Raw genomic sequence first — 21,166 nt, 5'->3', positions numbered from 1 at the left:
TAGCTTACAATAAAATAACAAAATAAAGAAAAAATATGTTAAGCTCTTCTAGTGGAATGTATTCAACCTTCTAAGACGAGTTTAGTACTCTCCATTTAATTCCACCACGTTTTGTTATCTTTGCAGATACGTATTTATTGCCATTGATCATGTGTCTAATTTAAGACTGTACAATTTTGGTGCAGATTTATCAAATTAAAGTCCATTTTTCGTCATTACAAAAAATAGCGTGTGCAACTCGTTACACAACTCGATTTTTTCAGCACTTGTAGTATTTATCCAACTCCGCAAGCTTCGTTGGACAAAGTACAACTCGTGCTGAAAAAATGCTGAAAAAAACTTCAAGACTTATCTTTGAAATAAGCATTCTTAAATCTAAACCAAACGAGTTACTTTTCTAGGTATGAAGTAACTGATGTTCCAGTTAACAAACAAAAACTGTATGGCTCGACAAAATCGACCAAATATATTATTCCCAAAAAGAAAACGGACAACATTTTATATCAACTCATTCGGTCAATTGTTGAAGGATTTCCACAGTTATGAGGTTAAGGGATATCCGATACGATTTATGATCAATTGAATCTGGAAAGCGAAAGTTTCGGTAGAAAAATGGGTAAATTTTTGATGACGCTTGGTGCGATTTGGCAGCGCCATACCCTGCGCGTGACTACCGGAGATAATTGGATCTTAATAAGGCCGTTTCAAGTATTTAATTAACTTTTTGTCCTACTGGTCTCCGAAAGATCGAGAGGGGATCCATAAAAAATAAATATTAAAATAAAAAAAATCCAAAAACTCCTCAGATTTATTAAAGAATGTTTTGAAAATCCTCAAAATTTTCCGAATTTTATTTTATTGACCCCTCGAAATCTCATTTTTTGGCAAAAAAAATCCGAGGGGGGGGGGAGACAAAATGGATTTTAAATATTTGTATCGGCCTAATTAAAATATAGAAAGTTACTTATTTGGCGAGATTTTCAAAATGAAATTAAATAAAAGTATCATAGCAAATATAGAATAAAGGTGTTATGTTGTGGAAGTAATGCCATCAAGAAGAAAAAGGTTTGGAATAGTTCTGATTGAAATCTATTCTAATTGATTTGCGGTCTAGTCTAGCCGGTTCAATCCGGATTATTTTTGCACCTCATTTCAATATATTTTTTTGGTTATGCCAGTTCTAAAAATGATACAAACCATAAAAAAGTATTTGTAAGTGGAAAAATATATTTCTAGATTTTCTAGACAATCCAAACCGTTCTTCAGTTTTGATCTTGATGTTCTACATGACCAACAAAGCGTTTCGTGGGGTCTCGGTGGTAATTCGAAGTTGGAACAGTTCCTTGGGCCATAAACATTTAATCAATAAAAATTTTATCAATAATCCAAACTATACTTGAGTTCTGATCATTGTCGTCTATCTCAGTGGTTTTCAACCTTTTCCTTCATTGGTACCCCTTCAGACGTTTGCATAGCTTGAGGCACCCAAGGATTTTTTTTGAAAATTTATCTAGAGGTATTCAAAAGTAATAATAATATGTATGTACAGGGATTGCACAAAAAGTTGATATTGGTAAAAAATTGACGAAACTCAATGCTTAAAATAATCCGAATTTGATAAAACCAAAACCATCGAACGTAGAAATTCTTCTAGTTTTCTATCCTTTACCTAAATCATCGATTTACGTACATTGGAGATTTTCTTTGTTTTTCGAGGGTATGTTAAAAATGCATTTTTTTGCTTATCATTATTTGTAACGTGAACTTTCATAGTAATTTATGATTTACCAAGAATCTAGAACTAATTTTCCGGCTACCATTATAGCTACATTTCGAAAATCCGTTATCGAAAATGTTTCTGTAATCAGTCTCTCGTAAAGCCATGATACCTATATGCGGACTAGAAGAATTTCTGCTTTATCTAAATCGGATTATCAACTTTTTGTCTGTCTGTCCTGTACATAGATTGCTTATTGTTTTGTAATTAGTGTGCAGCCTCTGAGGAACTCTTGGGCCACTATGGACTATTTGAAAACCGTCATCCATGTGGCCAGATGTGACGATATTTCAATTTTGAAGAAAACTTGCGCAGCATTTCTCCCTTATAGTATGTTAAAATCGACGCCCGGTTGTCACAAGAAGTTTCGTAGGGGAACTGTACCGGTTTTGGCCATGTTCCTAATTTGGCCAATTTTGCAAATAACTCCAAAAATAAAGCAATTCGCAAGGGTTTTATTAGTTCCAACAAAAGATATATCCCTCACGGCTCAACGCTGCTTTCAACTGATCGATTATTTTGGAAAAATATGTATTTTTCAGGGTTGGCCAAATTAGGCACTAAGTTGGCCAAAACCGGTGCACTTCCCTAGCTAGTTCCTTTTGGCAATAAGGACGTGATGCATGTTATAAAATCTGTCTCAAACTCTACTGACAAGTACTAGTTTTGCCAAGGGGTCGTACACTAATTACGTAAGCACTTATGGGGGAAGGGGGGTCTGCCGTTTTCTTACGCTCCATATAAATAAAAAATGATTTGTTTGGGAAAAATCTTACATGGGGAGTTGCAAAACCCAGAAAAATGCTTACGTAATTAGTGTACGGCCCCCAACTACAAAATAGAAATTATGATTTAGTAAACATGCTTATTATGTTTGAAAATAATTTCCAATACTTATATCAATTGATGGACCTTTTCCAAATGGGTGTAATAGATATTGCTCATAGGCTTTTGAACAGCGATTCTAGAATCTCTCCATAACTCAAGCTCTAGGATTGTGCTCTTCATTCAGGACGACAAATTTTCTCAATAGAACAAAACGATTCCGTTCTATCTGGTAGTCAAATGAACAAAATAAACAGAATAAAGTAGTACGCCGTATTAAATTTCGAGGTCAATCATAAAATTAGTTTTTTTTTGCAATTTTAATACAACATCCGCCATTACGCATTTTTGTCTCAGGTACCCCCATGGGTACATGTACCCCAGGTTGAGAACCGCTGCATTAAGCAAATTGGCATTTTCTTATATAAGTGTAGTGTAGAATACCAACTTACAAATTATTTATTTTGATAGCGTGGGCTTCGTGGTCGTGCGGTTAGCAACCTCAATCGTCAAGACGAATGTGCTATGGGGTGTTGTTGTGATTCTTCGCTCCGGTAAGGAGAAAACTTTCGTGATGCGAAAAATTCTTTACAGGTTCATCGTGGTGAAACTGAAGTTGACCCCGGGAGTATTTACTAATTTGTCTCAGACGAGAATGGGCTCAGCTTTCATGGTTCCTGGACGTTATTTGAATGAGTGTGTTTTCGACTGATGAAAATCAAAAATAAATTACCTTATTTCATTTATTCGATAACTCAGCTGGAAAATAAACCGGCAGGGGCATTTTGCTGCAGTCTTAGCGGCCTTGATGCTAGAGAGGCTTCGACGAACGGAGCCTACACACTTATTTTTTTCGCCGAGGCCGGCAAAACAAATTGCCGAGAATCCAACAGCTGAGAGCTCGGTAAAAATCTCGTTAAAAGTTCAAATTGCCGGCTGGGCTGCAAAACGTGAAATCATGCCAACTGTCAAAATTTGCTGGGCATATCGGTAATTGTAGTACCGAAAATCTCGGCATATATTTCTACTGAGATTCAGGAAATTATTGTTTTTCTTTTATTTTTCAAGAAGAATACAAAAAAAATCAAATTTAATTTGAAACGTAAATACATTTATTTCTGAAACAAATTACCCTAAATACATGCTTAACACTTCGATGTGTATTCATTTAATTAAACAAACACCAATTTTAAACAAAAAATTAAAAATGCTGCATTTTATGCCTTCTTCAATACGTCGTATTTAGCATATTTTAAACATAATTTATCAGTTGTTTGATTATCACTATTTAACAAAAGATTCTCCTCACGTGCAACCGTTGACACCAATGCACATTATTCCTACTCCGGCGCTTAACGCTTGGTTTATTGAGTAACAGCACAGAGATCTCTGAAAAAATATATTATTTAATTTTACATTTTACTATATGTACAAGGGATTCAATCCTGGATTAAATTATTCAATTACTATCAACTTTTTTAGCTATTAATCGCCCAGTTTATGATTGAAAAAAAAAACTTACATATAATGTTATCTGTCGGCAAGCAACCACGTAGCTGACTTAGGGCAGGGGATACCTTCACTGACTTTTTAAAAACTTTTTATTACGAGAAACACTAACTTTATTTACTACACTTCTTGCACTGACCAGAGCACTGATGAAAAAGAGGCCGAGCCACGCTGTTGCTGGCAGTTTTATAATATAAAACTGCTGACTCGGCGATTGTTCCGGCACCTTCGCTGATTGGTGCATACACGTGGCGTGATGCACCGTACGATTCGCTAACGGCTCCCCTTCCAGTTGGAAGCCGGGTTCCTTCTATAGCTGCGGAAGAAGCGGGATGCTTCTCGACTCGGGATGCTCCTCGGATGGATTATTTCGCTTTATCTCCTCTGGTGTGTTCGATGCGAAGAGTGTTTTCAAAATGTAGAATTTAAATGTCATGGCTATGGCTGTTCCCAATATGATGATCAGTAGCGTTGTCGCTGTTGCGGATGTTATCCACCCGTAGATATCTAGTTTCCAATGTATGTTTTCTGCTGTTAGGTTTAGGAGTTCTAAGTGGTTGCGATGCTCTAAATGCAGTTCCTGTAAATGTGCCAATGGAATATGGTTTATGATTTTGGTCGGATTTACCTTAACTCCAGTTATTGGTGTGAAGGGTGGTATCTCCACGTTAGTACTGGAATATTCAACGTCATCCAGTTTTAAAGTACAGTGTGAATGCTGAATGAGATTTGGACCACTGAGGGACCTGGTAGCTGAACAGTTGGATGTCAAAGTTATATTGTGTCCGTGGATTACAATATTGCCATTAATCTTCCGTATAATTTTACTTCCATAAATACGTTCTATAGGGCAATCAGCTGTTTTCCGGAGATTAACTTTTGCATACACTCTGTGAGTGGTTCCAAACTGCTACTGGAACATACAAAGAGAGCTCTGAGCTTGATACATGGGACATGCGAGATGAGTGGAATTTGTCCTTTCAGATAAAATGGTGCTGGTACATGAATGCGGTAACCATCTTCAATTACTGCTTCGACAAAGTTGAGCGTATATAATGCTCCTTCGATTTGGGGTATTTTGAGTACGTAGATGATGTTATCTTTGTTGAACATTGCGTAAGAGCTTGCAATATTCAGAATGCTGTCCACCGAGTTAAGTCCAAAGTCGTTGTTGCGAAGGATTCGTTGAATGGCTTCTAATTCTCCTCCTTGGATGATGCGGCTACTTGGTATGCTACGTCTGGCCAGTGTAAGAGATTCCTCGACGACTTCTAAATAATATAATAGTTCATCTAATTTGAATACAAAATTGAGTGAATCGAAACTTTTGAATGTAACGTTTTCTAACTTCTGCGCATTATCTATCAGAAAATTGAAAGTGTTTGTAAGATTCTTCATTCGGTTTTCAAATAAATGATTAATGTGTACCTGATTATTGTTTGCGACTATTAAGGAATTTATAGAGCTATTGATAACTTTCAAATCTTCCGCATCAGGACTCCCTGATACGTATTTCCAAGCCCTACCGAGTGATTCCCATCTCTTGAATCTATTCTGAGGCGTAATTCTATCGAATGTCAGATTGATTTTGTCTATCTTTTCCTAATAACTTGTTCGAAAAGCGAATCGGTTAGATCAAAACTGTTAACTGCATAATTGAACAAATCTATAGCTTCCTTGACATCTGTCAAATTTATAGGATGTATTATTCTGACGTAGTTGTTGCTAATCCTGGCTTGTCCTAGAGGTATGATTGCTAGAGGGTTGTGGGTCAGATCGTATATACGGATGTCTGTCCAAGCCGTTGATGTCCAGAGAAGGACACATAGTCTGAAAAGGAGTCATGAGAGTAACGTCTCGTAAGTTAAATTATATTTTTAAGTTTTTCTTATGGATTTTTATATCTGTAGTGTCGGTAATTGTTTTATCGTTTTGTTCCTTTATTTCGACTAATCTGTACCTATGACCGTATGGGGATGGTTTGGCCTTTGTTTTAGCAAGAATTTCCCTAGTTCTTATGTCCTGATACCCTTTGTCTGTTTCTACTATTTTGCATTTTGTCTATCAGCTTCTCTAGCAATATTGTCTTTGGCGGTTTGTATAATGTGTTGTTTTGTCATGTTAATATCCTTTAAATCCAGCGACGTGGGTTCCCAAATATTATTTGTCTTGGTGTCAAGTTTGTTGTCGAGTGCTTGGCATCATTGTATAAAGCTGTTATTAAAGATAGTCCTTGATAGAGGGTCAGATTGATAATTTTGCGTCGGTTCGCTAAATACATTTCTAAAAGAGTGTTGTGGAACCTTTCGATGATGCCATTACTATTGCTGCTACTGGCATAGTGAACGGCAACACCGTTTTCTTCCAAGAATGTTCTGAAATTTTGACTTCGAAATGAAGTAGCTTGATCACAGGTGATCGATTTAGGTATCCCGAAAGTTTTAAAATATTTGATAAGGGTTTCGGATAGTTCCTCGCTGGTTTCGTTGCAGATTTTGTAGATTTGGGCAAATTTGGAAAAAGAATCAACGATTGTTAAGAACTTCTCTCCTTCTTTAATATAAACGTCTATGAAAATATTCTCCAACGGTTTATCATATGTTCTTCTCGTGATTGGAATTTTGAATGGATGCCTTTCATATTTAGCAAATTTACAATCCTGGCATTCCTTCGCGAAAGTCTTAACAATCGATAACATCTCTGGGAAAAATACTGACTGACGAACTTCTTCGTAATTAAGCTTCCAATTTCTATGGTTGAAATTATGAGTTTTACGAACAAATTCATCTTGGTCTCTTTTTGAAATTAAATCTGGTAACTTGAGGTTGCAGAATTGGATTCTCATCCCTTTGAAATTGTTATGTATGATTTGTGAGCAAGATTTCGCAACTGTTGGTGGAGCAAAGATTCCGTTCGTTATTCCAGGAGCTAGATAATTTTTAAGGATTTGCATTAGTTGGTCCTCCGTATAATCATCCTGGTGGAATATGTGCCTGCTAAAACCTGGAAATACAGAATAAGAAATGTGAGGGGACTTTTTCTTGTCTTGGGATATATGCATAATGAGTTGGTTTCTGAACTTATTTACTATGTCGGGCCCATAGACAGGATCATTTTCGTATAATTCATTTTCCAATACAGTTTGTAAATTCACTTCAGATTCTTCAATTCGCGGTATTCTGGATAGTCCGTCAGCTACCACGTTTTGTTTCCCTTTTTTGTATATCAGTTGGAAATCGAATTGTTCCAGATACAGACGTTGGCGAGTTACTCGACCTGTGGCATCTGTCAATTTGAGTTCCTTTGTTAGAGGCTCGTGATCTGTATAAATGGTAAATTTCATACCATGCAGATATAGCCTGAACTTTTTGGCTGCAAAGTAAATAGCCAGAAGTTCCTTGTCTGTGGCAGAGTATTTCTCCTCTGCTCTCGATAAAGTTCGCGAAAGATACGCAATTGGTCTTTCGTGCCCGTCTTCCATTGTGTCAGGACCGCTCCGATCGCGTGATTAGACGCATCGGTGGTCAAAATGAACAGCTTTTTCTAAATCGGGATAAGCAAGTAAGAGTTTCGTGCTCATGATCTCTTTAAGCTCACTAAACGCCTTTTCATATTCAGAATTAAGAACGATAAGTTTATTCTTTCCCCGAAGCATGCTTGTCATTTGCTTCGCAATATTAGCAAAACCCGGTATAAAGCGTCTGTAATATGAAACAGTACCTAGGAACGATTTAAGTTCCTTCGGTGTTTTCGGAAGAGGCCAATTTTGACTGCCTCTACCTTGTTTGGGTTAGGTTTAACCCCTTCTGTTGTTACGACATGTCCTAGAATTCTACCTCCTTACGTAGGAATTCGGACTTGTCAAACTGAATTTTAAATTTGCCTCTTTCAGTGTGGTCATAACTTTCTGAATATCCTTCATGTGTTCTTCTTCCAGCGAGCTGGAGAAAATAATGATATCGTCCATATAGACGAAACATCTTACTCCAACATGCTTACGTAGCACAGAATCCATAAGTCGTTGAAAAGTCGCGGGCGCATTCCTTAACCCGAACGGCATTCGCACAAATTCATATTTTCCGCTGTCGACATTGAATGCCGTCTTCGGAATATCAGCTGGGTTTACCTCTATCTGGTGGAAGCCACTAGCTAAAACAATTAAAGAAAAATACTGCGCTTTCCCTAAGCGGTCTAGAATTTCGCTTATCTCGGGAATAGGATAACGATCCGCAGGTGTGACTTTATTCAACTTCCTATAGTCAACAACAATGCGATACTTTTGCACTCCTGAATTGTCGGCTTTCTTCGGAACGACCCAAATGGGGAGGTCCACGCAGAAAGAAGACTCTCGTATGATACCGGAGCTCAACATTTTCTGAATCTGTTCGCTCACTCTTTCTCTAAGATGGTACGGGTATTTATACGTTCGCTGATGAATCGGATTACTATCGGAGGTTTCAATTTTGTGTTTTACCTGGTGGGTGAAGTCTAATCTCTGTCCTTCTTGGTAGAAAATACTTTTGAAAGGTTGTAATGTTTTTGCTAACAGTTTAACTTCCTCTTTACTTAAGTGATCCGCGGGGAAATTAAGTTTTGAGCAAGTTTCATTTTTATTGAGGAAAAATGTTCGTTATCGAGCAGTTTAACTTCGTTCAGTTTAGGATGTGTAGTGCTGAATACATGCACGGCGGCACTGTTGTCCCTGGCGGCATACAATGCAGGTTGTAATGTGACGCCGGTTGTTAAATTAATTTCGTCTTCAACGATAAATGCTCATTTGACGTAGTATTTATTTCTACTACATTTTCCGTTTGTTCGTGAAAGTTCCATGAACTCGGGTAGTATTTTGAAAGTTCAAAGTTATGCTTTCCAATCATCAGCTGATGATTGCCTGAATCTATTTTCGCTTTCATTTCTGCCAAATTTTCATAGCCAATGAGGCCATCGAAAAACTCATGAAATTTGAAAACGTGGAAGGGTAATTTCTTATTCAATACACTGGGAAAAATATTCATATGGATCATTCTATCAATTATAAACTTGCCATTCTTATTTGTTATAATCGCGGGTTTGTCTGTTATTTTAGAGTTACGCACATTTTCCGGATTTATGTACGATTTATTCGCGCCCGTATCAACTAAAACTTAAGTACACCTTTTTAGACCGGCAGCGAATGTATGGAATAAAATTGTTTACGTTGTTGTTTCCTGTTCCCTGTCGTCGTAAAATTTGAATCATCACTCTGCACTGCATTCACGTTTTCATCATTTTCTTCATCGTCACTGATATCTACGTCGACTTCGTTGTTGTTGTGTTCTGCGCGGGGCTTAGGTTGATGCACTTTTCTATACGCAAATTTATTACCGTTCGCATTAGTTTTGCCATAATAATTGTTGTTGTTGTTAGAACCACTGCTACCGGGCTGACTCTGGGGTTTAGATTGTGAATGAAATCTGAACGGCTTAGATCGGATTTCAGCATTTTGGTTGATGCATACGGCTTCGTATGCTTCTTCTAACGATTGCGGTTTGGATTGCCTTATGATGGAGGCCAGGGGTTCACCTATGTTATCGAGGTATTTTGCAACGCTTAATATGTCTATTATTTGTTTTTCCGAAATTGGATTGGATGACAGATTCGCCTTCAATCGTGTATTTATCTCTTTACATTCATTGTAAAATTTAAGGTGTGTTTTGTCTTTACGATTTATATTAAATAATGCTGACACATTAGTAGCAAAGTCTCGGTGGTCCCCATATTGCTCGAGGAGCACCTGTTTGATACCGCTGATGGTATCGGGATCGCCGTTTGCGCATACTACCGCGCGGGCATCCCCTTTAATTTTATTTTTTATTGCTCTAAGATACATAGAGCTAATTGAGTCGGGCTGGCCGTTAGCCCCTTTGATTTTGAACATCTCGTACAGCTCGTCTACTTCACGTAGCCAGCTGGAGAGTTCCTTCTTATTACCGGTGAATTCCGATAAGTTTTTTATTGGGTCGGGAATAGAGAATTTGCTGCTACTCCCAACCGTTAATAAAATTCTTAGCTGTTCTAATTCAGCTTTAAGTGCTTCGATTTCGGAGGCTCTAGTTTCGGGCATTTTTGCAATATAAATAATATATCAAGTATAAGTGTAAATGAAAAAATGTTTTACTTACAGTAGCGAAGGCTGCATCCACGGGTTCTCTGCTGCTCGTTGCTGTGCGGCGGGATTTTCCACTATTTAAACACCTCACTAACTATCCCACTTCTGACACCACTTAGGGCAGGGGATACCTTCACTGACTTTTAAAAACTTTTATTACGAGAAACACTAACTTTATTTACTACACTACTTGCACTGACCAGAGCACTGATGAAAAAGAGGCCGAGCCACGCTGTTGCTGGCAGTTTTATAATATAAAACTGCTGACTCGGCGATTGTTCCGGCACCTTCGCTGATTGGTGCATACACGTGGCGTGATGCACCGTACGATTCGCTAACGCTGAATCTCTTTTTTTTTCCTTTTGTCCTTGTTACAACTTCGATTTTGACATTTCACATTTTTCCGAATCTCGGCAAACATATTATTTTACCGATTCGGATCGCAAAAGAGATAACCGAATTTCGGTGCTCAGTCTTCTTAACCGATCTTCGGCAATGCGAATATAGAAAAACAATTTAAATGTCAAACTTGGATAAGTAAAATAGTAATTTACCGACCAAGTTCGTCATTTTGTATTACCGAAATCAAATCCAGCGTTTAAGTGTCATATATGGTCGGGCTTGGTTTAGTAGAATTCCCGATGATTCCAACAAGTCAACATGCCCCGAATGATCTGCGCTTTCCTCACACTGAAGCTGGATTGGCGTCGTCGTGATTGTCATGGAGGATTTTTGGGCGACGGGCCGTGTGGAATGGAGCTTTGCTTAGATGGATACTCATAAAAGATGATGAAGCAGACGAATTTACACGCTGAGGCGACACCGATGGGTTCGTGAGCAATAATGGGCCACAGCGATCGGCAAAGGGCTTCACTTGGCATGAGACCGCTGTGTTGAACTATGGTTTGGTGTGACGGATCCCATTTCCTACCAGCCAGGGGTAATACCACCAATGAATTGGATGAACGACACTGCCTGTATCGTTCATAAATAATTAATCGTCACGGTACAACCGAAATTTTACAGAGTTACCGTTAATACAGTTCTACGATCACCGGACGCTTTCTATCTGCGATCCTGCTAGCCAGCAAGAACACTCTAAAATGTCTCAACGCGTGCTATCATACCTCTCCCTCTACTGGGTCCCTTTCCCATCGTCCCATTTCTGGTCGTCGTTATCTAGCACCTCTTTTTGCTTTTTGTCAAATTCTTCGTCATTGCTTAAGGACATGCTACAATGATGAGCTCGTTTTGAACCCATTTATTTTATGTCAAAACGCGCCGCTGCGCTTATCATTGTGGCCGGAGCCTTAGCGTTTGCACTTGCCGCTGTCACTAAATTAATGTTTAAACAGGCCGTTCACTCCTAGTTTTATGATAGATTTCGTACGACATCTAAAGTTAGCGTTCAGTAATAGTGGAATGCGGGACGTTTTCCCGGACACCAGGCTATACGGGACAAGTATAGGCTAGATCCGGGACTGTCCTGCATAATCCGAGACGTCTGGTCACTTTCAATTAAGTTCAACACAAATAAAACGAGTTTAGCTAAGGATGGACGATCTACCCTCTTTGGCTTATACAGGGCAAATGTGTTCATTTGCAGAAGGCATTATCTCCTTCCTTCGCTCTGCACCGGGCAAACGTGATTATTTAAGGACAAGCCTCTTGGAATTCAAAACTAAATGCACTCTGTCATGTTACAACTGCCATTTTTATTATCCCACGCATGCTGCGACGTAGCAAAGCTGGAATAACAAAAAAAACAGTTGTGCGTGGCTTACGTTTTGAATGGTGTGCCCTCGAAAACGCGAGTGCATTTAGTTTTGGATTCCGGGAGATTTGTCTTTAAAAATGAATTATCTCTTTGATTTGTCTTATACCGGTCAGATGCCATCATTCAAAGAAGGCATTGTCTTGTCCCTTAGGCTGTCACTCAGTGGGTCTATGTTCGATGCTCATTCTGACTCTCTTTATTCCCCACACCATCATACCGAGCAAACGTTTTCATTTAAAGAATGCTTTATCTCCTCACTTCTCCTTATAACGGCCAGATGCATTCTATCAAAGAAAGCATTGGCCTTCTTTCACGACTTTGTTTTCTTCTTCTTCAATTGCTCTACTTTCCACCTCATACTTGACCTACTTTTCAACTTGGTGTTCTATTAGCATTACCACGATTAATAAATTGAAAGCTATGCCCAACAGTTGCATAAGCATGTGGCGAGTACAACGGATACACTATGCTGAAGGATCCAGTTATGTTTCCCACCTGAAAGTATCCTAGGCCCTGACGAGAATCGAACTCGCAATCTCCGGATTAGTCATCCTATGCCTTTGCGCACATGACTAACTGGATACCCTTCGCTTTGTACCGTATTCAAATAGAAGAGGTGACCATTCGGGGAATTGTTATTCGGGGTATTTGCATTCGGGGAAATTACATTCGGGGAATTGGTTTTTGGGGAATTGTCGTACAATCGTTGGGTAACAATTCAGCATATTATGCAGTACAAACTTCATCGCCTCCTCTGTTTTGAATCTAATAAATACCGATATTTTATAGGCAGTTTTCAATAATTGCTGATCCCCTTTTAATGATTTAATAAAACGTGCCATATCAACCAAAGGTTTCCACCTCACTACCCCGAATGCCAGTAACCCGAACGCCATTACCCCGAAGGCCACTACCCCGAATGGGACAGTACACCGAAAACCATCACCCCGAATGGGACACTGTGCTATACACGCATCGACCCAAAACATCTTTCCTCCATCAATCAGCGTTAGCAATAAAAACACAAAGAATGGTATGTCAAATCAGAATCATAACAGAATAGGTCAGGTCCGCATGGGTACGAACGATGGCCTCGGTGCAACATGCGTAAGCAGTTTGCATCGAGGCACTCGATTGCACTTTTACTCGCTGGTGGTCGTCCGTTTGGACGACGCGCTTAGGCTCATGTTCTACCAAATAAGTTATTGCCGAAATATTGTCACCGCCGCCCCAGGCGTATATCTATCTATCTCTTTTAGGCATATGTACTTACATTGTAATAATCGATTGAAAACCCAAATATGTATAAGGAACTTCGGTTCCAGTACCAGGATAGTCTTGTTCTGACTCCAAAGCTATGCGTTTCAATACACCTCGGTGTACACTGAAATCTCCCTTTAGCAACCTGATGCTCAGGCACTGCTAACTTCATAGGAATGGCTTAAGGTCGGGAACAAAGAAGTATCAGAAGTTTTTGATCCGAACGCATAGTCCCCGGACGGACTATGTGAACACTACCCCGAAAACGTTTGGAATCTGTAGTATTCTATTATTATGTTCAACACCAACAGATATCGCAAAATGACAATCTTTGCAAAGAATAAAAAATAGATATACTTAGGGTCTGTCTCATTTGGAGAATTAAACTTAAAAGTGACAATTCGAAAATTAAAAAATCACCACGTTATAAGAATGGCTGGTGCTACCCAGCAATTCCAATAGGACATCGATGGAAAATGATTCTATATCTGTCAAAAGTAATCTTGCTCTGCGAGCAGGGTTATTTGATAATTATTGAAATGTCACTTTTAAGTTTAATTTCATTTTAATTATCCAATTGAGACAGACCCTTAGGGGGAATGACGGCTTTGGCAGGTTTTGTTCTATTATTGGGGGGGGGGGGGTTATGACTGACTAAATTTGGCCTAATTATTCTTTGCATATCAAAGAATATTGTGGCCCAATTTCATAAAATTTGGTCGACAAAAACCCCTCTGCCAATAATAGAACAAAACCTGCCAAAGCCGTCTTTCCCCCTAGATAAATGCATTACAGATTCTGTTCAACCAACAGTTTTGATATTTCTTCTAATTAACTTGAACTGACATTCCTGTCATTATGACCTGGAAAAGTGCTATTCTAAGAAATGGAGTAAGCAGGGGGAGAAGGTGGGCACTGAATCCCTACCCCAACATGTGCGACATCTGGATTTGGTTCTAAACTGTAAACAACAGTGTTAATTCTCTACCACCTTTTTGTTACGGCGAGGCAATTTGTATGCACACTTTCGTTTTCGATATTTTATCAAAATTAAACACTCAATCATGCAGCAATTTAACAATGTGGTATGCTTGTGATACCTGCTTGATTATAGGGACTCGAAAAAGAATTTATTTGCAGTAACTAACCGAATATAAAATGTTCACATTAACGATTGCGCCCTAACACCGGTTCTAAGCTTCGATGCAGAGTACACGAGCTTTGTTCGCCAGTGACAGGCGTATGAGGCCCTTGGGAGTAAGAGAGCCTTTTTTCAGTAAAACGCGTTTTCTCCGTATAAGGAGAACGTAGGAGATAATGCCATCTTGAAATGAACGAGTTTGCCCGGTATAAGGTACACAGGGTAAATATTACCATCTTTGAATGAAACGCGTTTGCTCGCTATAAGGCACACATAGGAAATAATGCCTTCTCTAAATGAAGGCGTTTGCCGGGTATAAGGCAGACAGAGGAGATAATACCTTCTTTAAATATTTTACCGGGATTATGCACACAGAGGAAATAATGCCTTTTTAGAAGTAATGCGTCTGCACGGTAAAAGGCGAACAGAGATGATGCCTTTTTCAAGTCAACACAGACAGAACGGGGACTCGAAAGATCCCGTCTCCCAACTTAAACGTAGGGCCGGGATGACTGAAGATCGCTAGCTCGACTACGATGAAAGAGATAAGGGCTTCCTTACGGCTTGTGGCAGGTATGCATCCCGGAAAGTGATGCCGGTATTGAAGACAATTTACTCCATCAGCAAAACTTCGTTCGAAAATATCCAGCGGGTCGTCGAATTCCGCAGCAGGCCTCGGACGCCAAAAAAATTCTTAAAACCTGTCGTCAACGAACTCCCTGAACAACACTCCTCTAGGCCATGTAGATGAGGACAAGGCTTTTGCCTTCAGTTCAAAGTCCTTTCCGATTTTGAAGGAAACAAACGATAGTGTACTGATGTCTTTTCTTTTGGCAACTATTCGAGTAACTTTCACATCTTCAGTCACAAGACGCTTTTCAGCTAAAACCTACCTGTTCGACCGACACATCCCTTGCGATTCGTGACAGGTACAACCAAAACTTAGGCCTAGCCGTTGGAACGGTAGCGATTTCCATCGACGGAGAGGGAGTGCTTCCGATTCCTAGTACTAGAGAATGCTTACGTTTGGCATTTTCATCACCGATCATGGTGAAAAGTCTCCGACTTCTGGTGAATCCCGGTGTTAGCACCACCCTAATTCAAATGCAGAAAGACCCGAAAAACCTTTTTGGTAGGTAGATTGATTAGGTGTAAAAATGGCTTAATTTTTGGTAGGCGAATATCATGAAGTAGAACCAGAGTAGGAAGAATTCGTAAAAGTAAACAAACAACATACATATTGCGTTCAGTGGAAAATTATTAAGAGCTATCGTGATTTTTTAGTTTAATTTTAGTTATAAAAGGCTAGATATCTCACCGGCCTGGTGGCATTCGGTAAAATGGCTTTCGCTCGGATGGGTTCCGGCCAAACGACCCTCCCCCGTAATTTACACACTGAGTAGTATTGATTGTTGTTTAAAGCATCTGTACTCCAATACACCCGATTCTGTTTTTACACGGATTTTTTTTACACGGCATGCTCCATTTTGCATGATTCGTCGAGAAATCATAAAACTTTTTTTACACGGATTTTCGAATTTTGAACAGAAAACTTTTTTTTTTACACGGAACGCATCCCCCGTGTAGAAAAAAAGAATCGGGTGTAAACTTTTGATTCTTTCTTCGTTTAGGAGAACTTCAAATTGTTCTTTGAATATACATATTTAAAATACTGCACACTTTGTTTTCCTTTGTAAAACAGAGAAGCCCAATTTAGATTTCTCCAAGGACGCTGGGAGTCCACGCTGCGACTCGGACCGTCTATCAACACTTCGTCATGAGCTCACGTTTAATCATAAGGGGTACGAGTTGTATACTTTGGAGCAATGCAACACCGAAGGGCTGTGACAACGGGTAGCTGTTTTAAATGTTCCGGAAAAATGTGTTTTACACTCGAGATTCATTATAACAGTTAAAAAATCCACAAAAATAGAAAAAAATCTAAAGGTATTTAAAAAAATAGAACTCCATCGGTTCTACCTATGATTGCTTCAACGGGGCTCAGCAATCTTCAAGGACATTTTTATTTGGAACATCTTCCTCCATCAGCGCTATCATGAGGACGATCACGATATGATCCAGAAACGACTGTGAAAATGTTCACGTTTGAAATTTTTTTTTTCGTGTATGCTGCAAGTGAGCAAAGGTGAAAACTTCTTTTCGCTATTGCCTGTCGTTTTCTTTTGAAGCTATGCGCCCTCTATACAGTTTTGGAATTGAATCCCAACGCGATTCACCTTAAGGTGCTACGTATGACCGTGCTTTTAGAAAAATGATATTAATTAGTTGTAAGCTGTTTCCGTTTTCAGCTTTTTCTCTTTGATCTTTCCAATAGTCTTTTCTGCTAAATACCTCCTGCTGGTCGAACTGCCGAAAACTGAAAACGACCTGTTTGAAAAAAAAAATACCTGCTTTCCATAGTGCAAGCTACTTTTACCTTCTCCTAACAAGAACCACCACATAACGAGTCAATTTCCCAGAAACATCAAATTATCACCAAGTTCAACCCACAAAAGGAAACTCATCACTCAATTAGCACAACTTCCAGAAAGTCGTGCCCGGCAGTAGTGGTTATGCAGGTAGTAAGTCAAAGTTCGGCGCCCACTTCGTCGAAAAACCTCAATTAAAATTATCTCCCGTGGAATCAATTAGGGCGTAGCGAAAGCCGGAGACGACGATTTCCCACGTCACAACAACAATCCCGCTTGCGCTGGGCACGAAGGCAACAAGACTCCATATTGGGCCGTACTCATGGACCCGTACCCCCAGCAGCATCCGAGTCACCCACGCTCATCGTTGGCGTTTGGTACCAGCAGCAGTCCGCGATGAAAACTTTGTCGTTATCAGTGCAAATTAACTTTTCTCCACTATGTAGAGCCGTGGTGCACTCGAGTGGAGGAAACGCCAGAAAGCGACCGGATCCGCCCTCGCATTCAACGGATCCAGTGTCAGAACGTTCGCCGGCTCGCTCGCTGCTGGGTGAAGCGGCAGGCCATTCAGCGACAGTGCCAGTGCCAGTGGTGTGCGCAGAGCTTCGACTTTATTATGTCGTTAATCTTCTTTCAAGACTTATTGTCCGCTCATTTTTCACAACCACGAAGTAGATCGAGATATATGCACAGGGGGATATGCGGCTACGGCTGAGCTGTGTTTTATTTTGTTACTGTTGTGTCGTTTTTGCCAGGAGATGGTTAAGCAGGATCACCCCTGCTGCGATTTTCGCCGAGCGTTTTCCCGCATTTCAAAGTTGTTCTCAGGATTTTTGTTACACTGGACATAGAAAAAAACACTAGAATTCGAAAGAATAAACTGTTTTTTGGGTTCGCTATTACTCAAAATGAGATAATAGAATAGAACTACCTTTGACTATTTGAATTGAAAAATTCCCAATGAGTAAATCTTCAAATTTAAATGTTTTACCTAATTAGTGACGAACAGTGTAGCGCTCTTTGGGCTATTTGAACACCTCTTTGTCGGCCGTCGTCGCCGGACGAAGTATTATTCAGTTCATGAAAGGCCAATAAATTATTCACTTTTTCCGCTTTGGCTTGTTCTGGGAAGAAGGGGCGCTTCCGTTATCAGATTTTTCCCGAGCGCAGTAGATGGCGGCGAGAGCCGAGTCTCTTCTGGGAAACCCTATGATGGAGTGGGTTCTCGTTGAGGTTTTACTTCGTGGCTTGTTCTGAGTGGGCACCAGTACAAATCACCCACTCGAGTGTTCCGCTTCATTTGGCGCTCTTGACTTTTATCCCAATTGTATATTGCAACCTACTTCTCACCCCTTATGCTCAACGTTGCCCACCTGCTCAGCCCCTCACAACCCATAATTAATAGCAATCAATGATACCTGAAATTACTTCCAATCTCTCTGTGCTGGAAGACGCACAAGACTTGATAAATTGGCCTCTTATTCGTCAATGTCACTTTATCCGTAATTCATTTATTTTCCCCAGACAACAGGCCCGGCCCTCAGCTTAGCATGGAGGTGCGCTAATAAGTCGTCAGCAATGTGATCCACGCATAATTTTCCACGTCATTAAAGAAATCGTCCGGATCCAGAGGCATGCATCACCGGTGGCTGTGAGGAGCACTTTTTCAACTTCTCAGACGACTAGTGCCCTTGGAAGGGCGAAAAAGACTTTTAACCTCTCGCCGGCCGTGCCATCGTTGAGCGCTTCGAAGTGCGATGATGAATGGCGAATAGCGAATTAAACCTTAATGGATGCGGCCGCCCTCAAATTATGAGTCAGCTTATGGGAAAATTCATTTGGACACGGGTAATGAATCCACCGGTGGCACACCCATATCGGGGACTAATGAGATCGGAGTTTAATTGGACTAAATCTGTAAAAGTTTTTAGAGTTGTGAAGTACGTAGGTTGCATGTGGTTACAATGATTCTGAAAAGCGCTGGTATTTTCATATGGCAGGGTCACGGGAAGTAATGTTAGCCTCGGATGTAACGTTGGCTTATCACACAAATCGACCAATAATTTAGCGATTATGCATCGTTTTGTAGAAAGATATGTATCACTGCTTTTTTATTTACAAAAATTGTATCAAGCATATTTAAGTAACGCTAGATTCATGCAATCCATCAACTGATAAACGCAATAAATTTACCTCTGCAGAAAAATATCAAGGGTCAACTTTGACATACCCTGAAGACTCAGATATCTGAAACCTTGGTAAGATTCTGCTTCTGATAGCATGCAAATAAATCTGGCATGTTTGAATCCTAAATCACATTGTTTGATAGTTCTGAATACTCAGACAAGTTGAGCCATCCGGAATTATGTCTGTGAATAATTTTCAGGAATACGAGATGCTCAAGGTACTCCAAAACATTTTCGAGTTCAGCTCACGGTATCTACCGGACCAACCAAGGTTTTTGCAATGTCCTCTCGTGGATATACACCCAATCATGCATCATGCAAATCCAATTTTCTTGAATACGAGATGCTCCAGAAACTCCAAAACGTCTTGGAGATCAGCCCACGGTAACTATTAGATCAATCACGGCTTTTGCAATGTCCTTATCGTTGGTATACACTCAAGCTGTTTGAATAGACATACACGCATCATTAGAAGCTTATTTTCTTGAATGCGAGATGCGCATACGAGAAACGTTTTGGAGTTCAGCCCATGGTATCTACCGGATAAATCAAGGCTTTTGCAATGTCCTCATCATCGGTATTTACCCAATCCGGTGTAATAAGCATATGATCCTAATTTCCATGAACATGAGATCCAATGTCCAAGCTGCTCCAAAATAATCTTGAGTCAAGATGCACAATGAAAATAAGGATAACCTGCGATTTGTTCTGCGTACACGAACTTCAACTGATCAGATCAAGTACAATCAAACCTCCATGAGTCGATGTTCTATGATTCGATATCGACTCATGAATGCATTATGCCATATTAAAAATATTTTCTGGGTTACTGGAATGGTCCCTTCAAACAGCTCTCCAAGGATTTTCTCTTCCACATCTCGATGTTTCCATGTGTCGGTTTCCAGAACGTTTTATTGAACCTAAAAGGTCTGCAATAGCTTGTATGAATAATGATTGTAGTCACGGCATACAAAAACAAGGCAGGCTCATCACGTATGTAAACATTCAGTTTGAATGTAAACATGTGACGTCACTGCTATCTTCGCACAAGCTGGACCGAGACAATGCTCTACGGTCGCAGCATGCTTACTTTTGTACTCCAACATGTGGCGATAAAATATGCGTCACATTCGAAGTGTCATTTTTCTAACGAGTCTACCTTGTTTTCTGTATACCGTGGATTGTAGTGATATCAACTCAATGGACCTACTGGGATATCATATCATTACCATTCAGAAGTTGGTTCATTGGATTGGATAGATCACATGATCCGAGCTCCAAAAAAGTCTATAATACAGCCGATCTCCTATGAGTCACTAATGAAAGGACCATTGACTCAAGCATACATCGAGATGTGGAATAGAAGTCCCTTGGAAAATTGTTCGAAAGAACAAGTAACCGAGGAAATAATTTTAGTATGGCAATTTTAGTTAGTCGATATCGAGTCGAAGAACATCGTATTATGGAGGGCCTACTGTAGCTTGTGAAAATAATGAATGAAATCGTATCGACTTAATGAAACTGCTTTGATGTTTTGCGCTAAACGGATACATCGTTCAGGACTTGCTTCATGCCGGTTTGAAGAACCATAAAGGACTCTAGTAGCTAGTGAAACTATAGCGTAAAATCCTATCGGCTTAATTGACCTACTGGGCTGTTTAGCGATGCACGTATACATCGTTCAGGACTTGGTTGATCGGGTAGATCGTATGTTCCGAACTCCAGGCCGTTTTAAAGACCCTGAAATAGGTTACGATAATTCAAAACTCTATGTCTTATTATCACAAAGATAATTTTGGACATATTATAAGCTTTGGACATTTTGTGTCTAGAGATATTTTCTGATGCATTCGGGGATATGTATTCCAAAACAGTTTGGATGCCCTAGGACATCCGAAAAAAATAATAATAAAATATTAACACCTTTTTAGTTCTTTCTATACTAGTTTTGGCAGGATCGAGCGGAAAACCTAAATCTGTACGTTAAATCAATGTAAAAAAGGCGTCCTGAAAGGGTTAATTAAGAGATTGTTCAGAATTATTGATGACTTTTGACTACTTGACTTGATAACCAAACATTAGGAAGCCACCTATTGGTATAATATATGAAGAAA

At 39.7% G+C, this 21,166-nt stretch overlaps 2 protein-coding genes and 1 pseudogene across 2 annotated transcripts in view; all 3 read right to left on the bottom strand.

Moving 5' to 3' along the window:
- The window catches only part of LOC134204614 (uncharacterized protein DDB_G0287625-like), a gene marked incomplete at its 5' end in the record, with an annotated part of 153,448 nt that overhangs the window by 82,137 nt on the left and 50,145 nt on the right, over positions 1 to 21,166 (bottom strand). The window lies entirely within an intron of this gene.
- LOC134204613 (uncharacterized) lies at positions 4,422 to 5,698 on the bottom strand (annotated as a pseudogene).
- LOC134204612 (uncharacterized) lies at positions 9,270 to 10,372 on the bottom strand. The gene has a single exon (XM_062679410.1). The coding sequence runs from the start codon at positions 10,212 to 10,214 to the stop codon at positions 9,270 to 9,272; it is 945 nt and encodes a 314-aa protein (XP_062535394.1). The 5' UTR covers positions 10,215 to 10,372.

This window comes from Armigeres subalbatus, unplaced genomic scaffold (genome assembly GCF_024139115.2).
Source record: "Armigeres subalbatus isolate Guangzhou_Male unplaced genomic scaffold, GZ_Asu_2 Contig750, whole genome shotgun sequence".
NCBI classification, from domain to species: domain Eukaryota; kingdom Metazoa; phylum Arthropoda; class Insecta; order Diptera; family Culicidae; genus Armigeres; species Armigeres subalbatus.
This window is presented reverse-complemented; position numbering and strand designations above follow the sequence as displayed.

Excerpts from the sequence above, each read along its gene's own strand:
- LOC134204612 (XM_062679410.1), bottom strand. The coding sequence starts at position 10,214 with ATGCCCGAAACTAGAGCCTCCGAAATCGAAGCACTTAAAGCTGAATTA.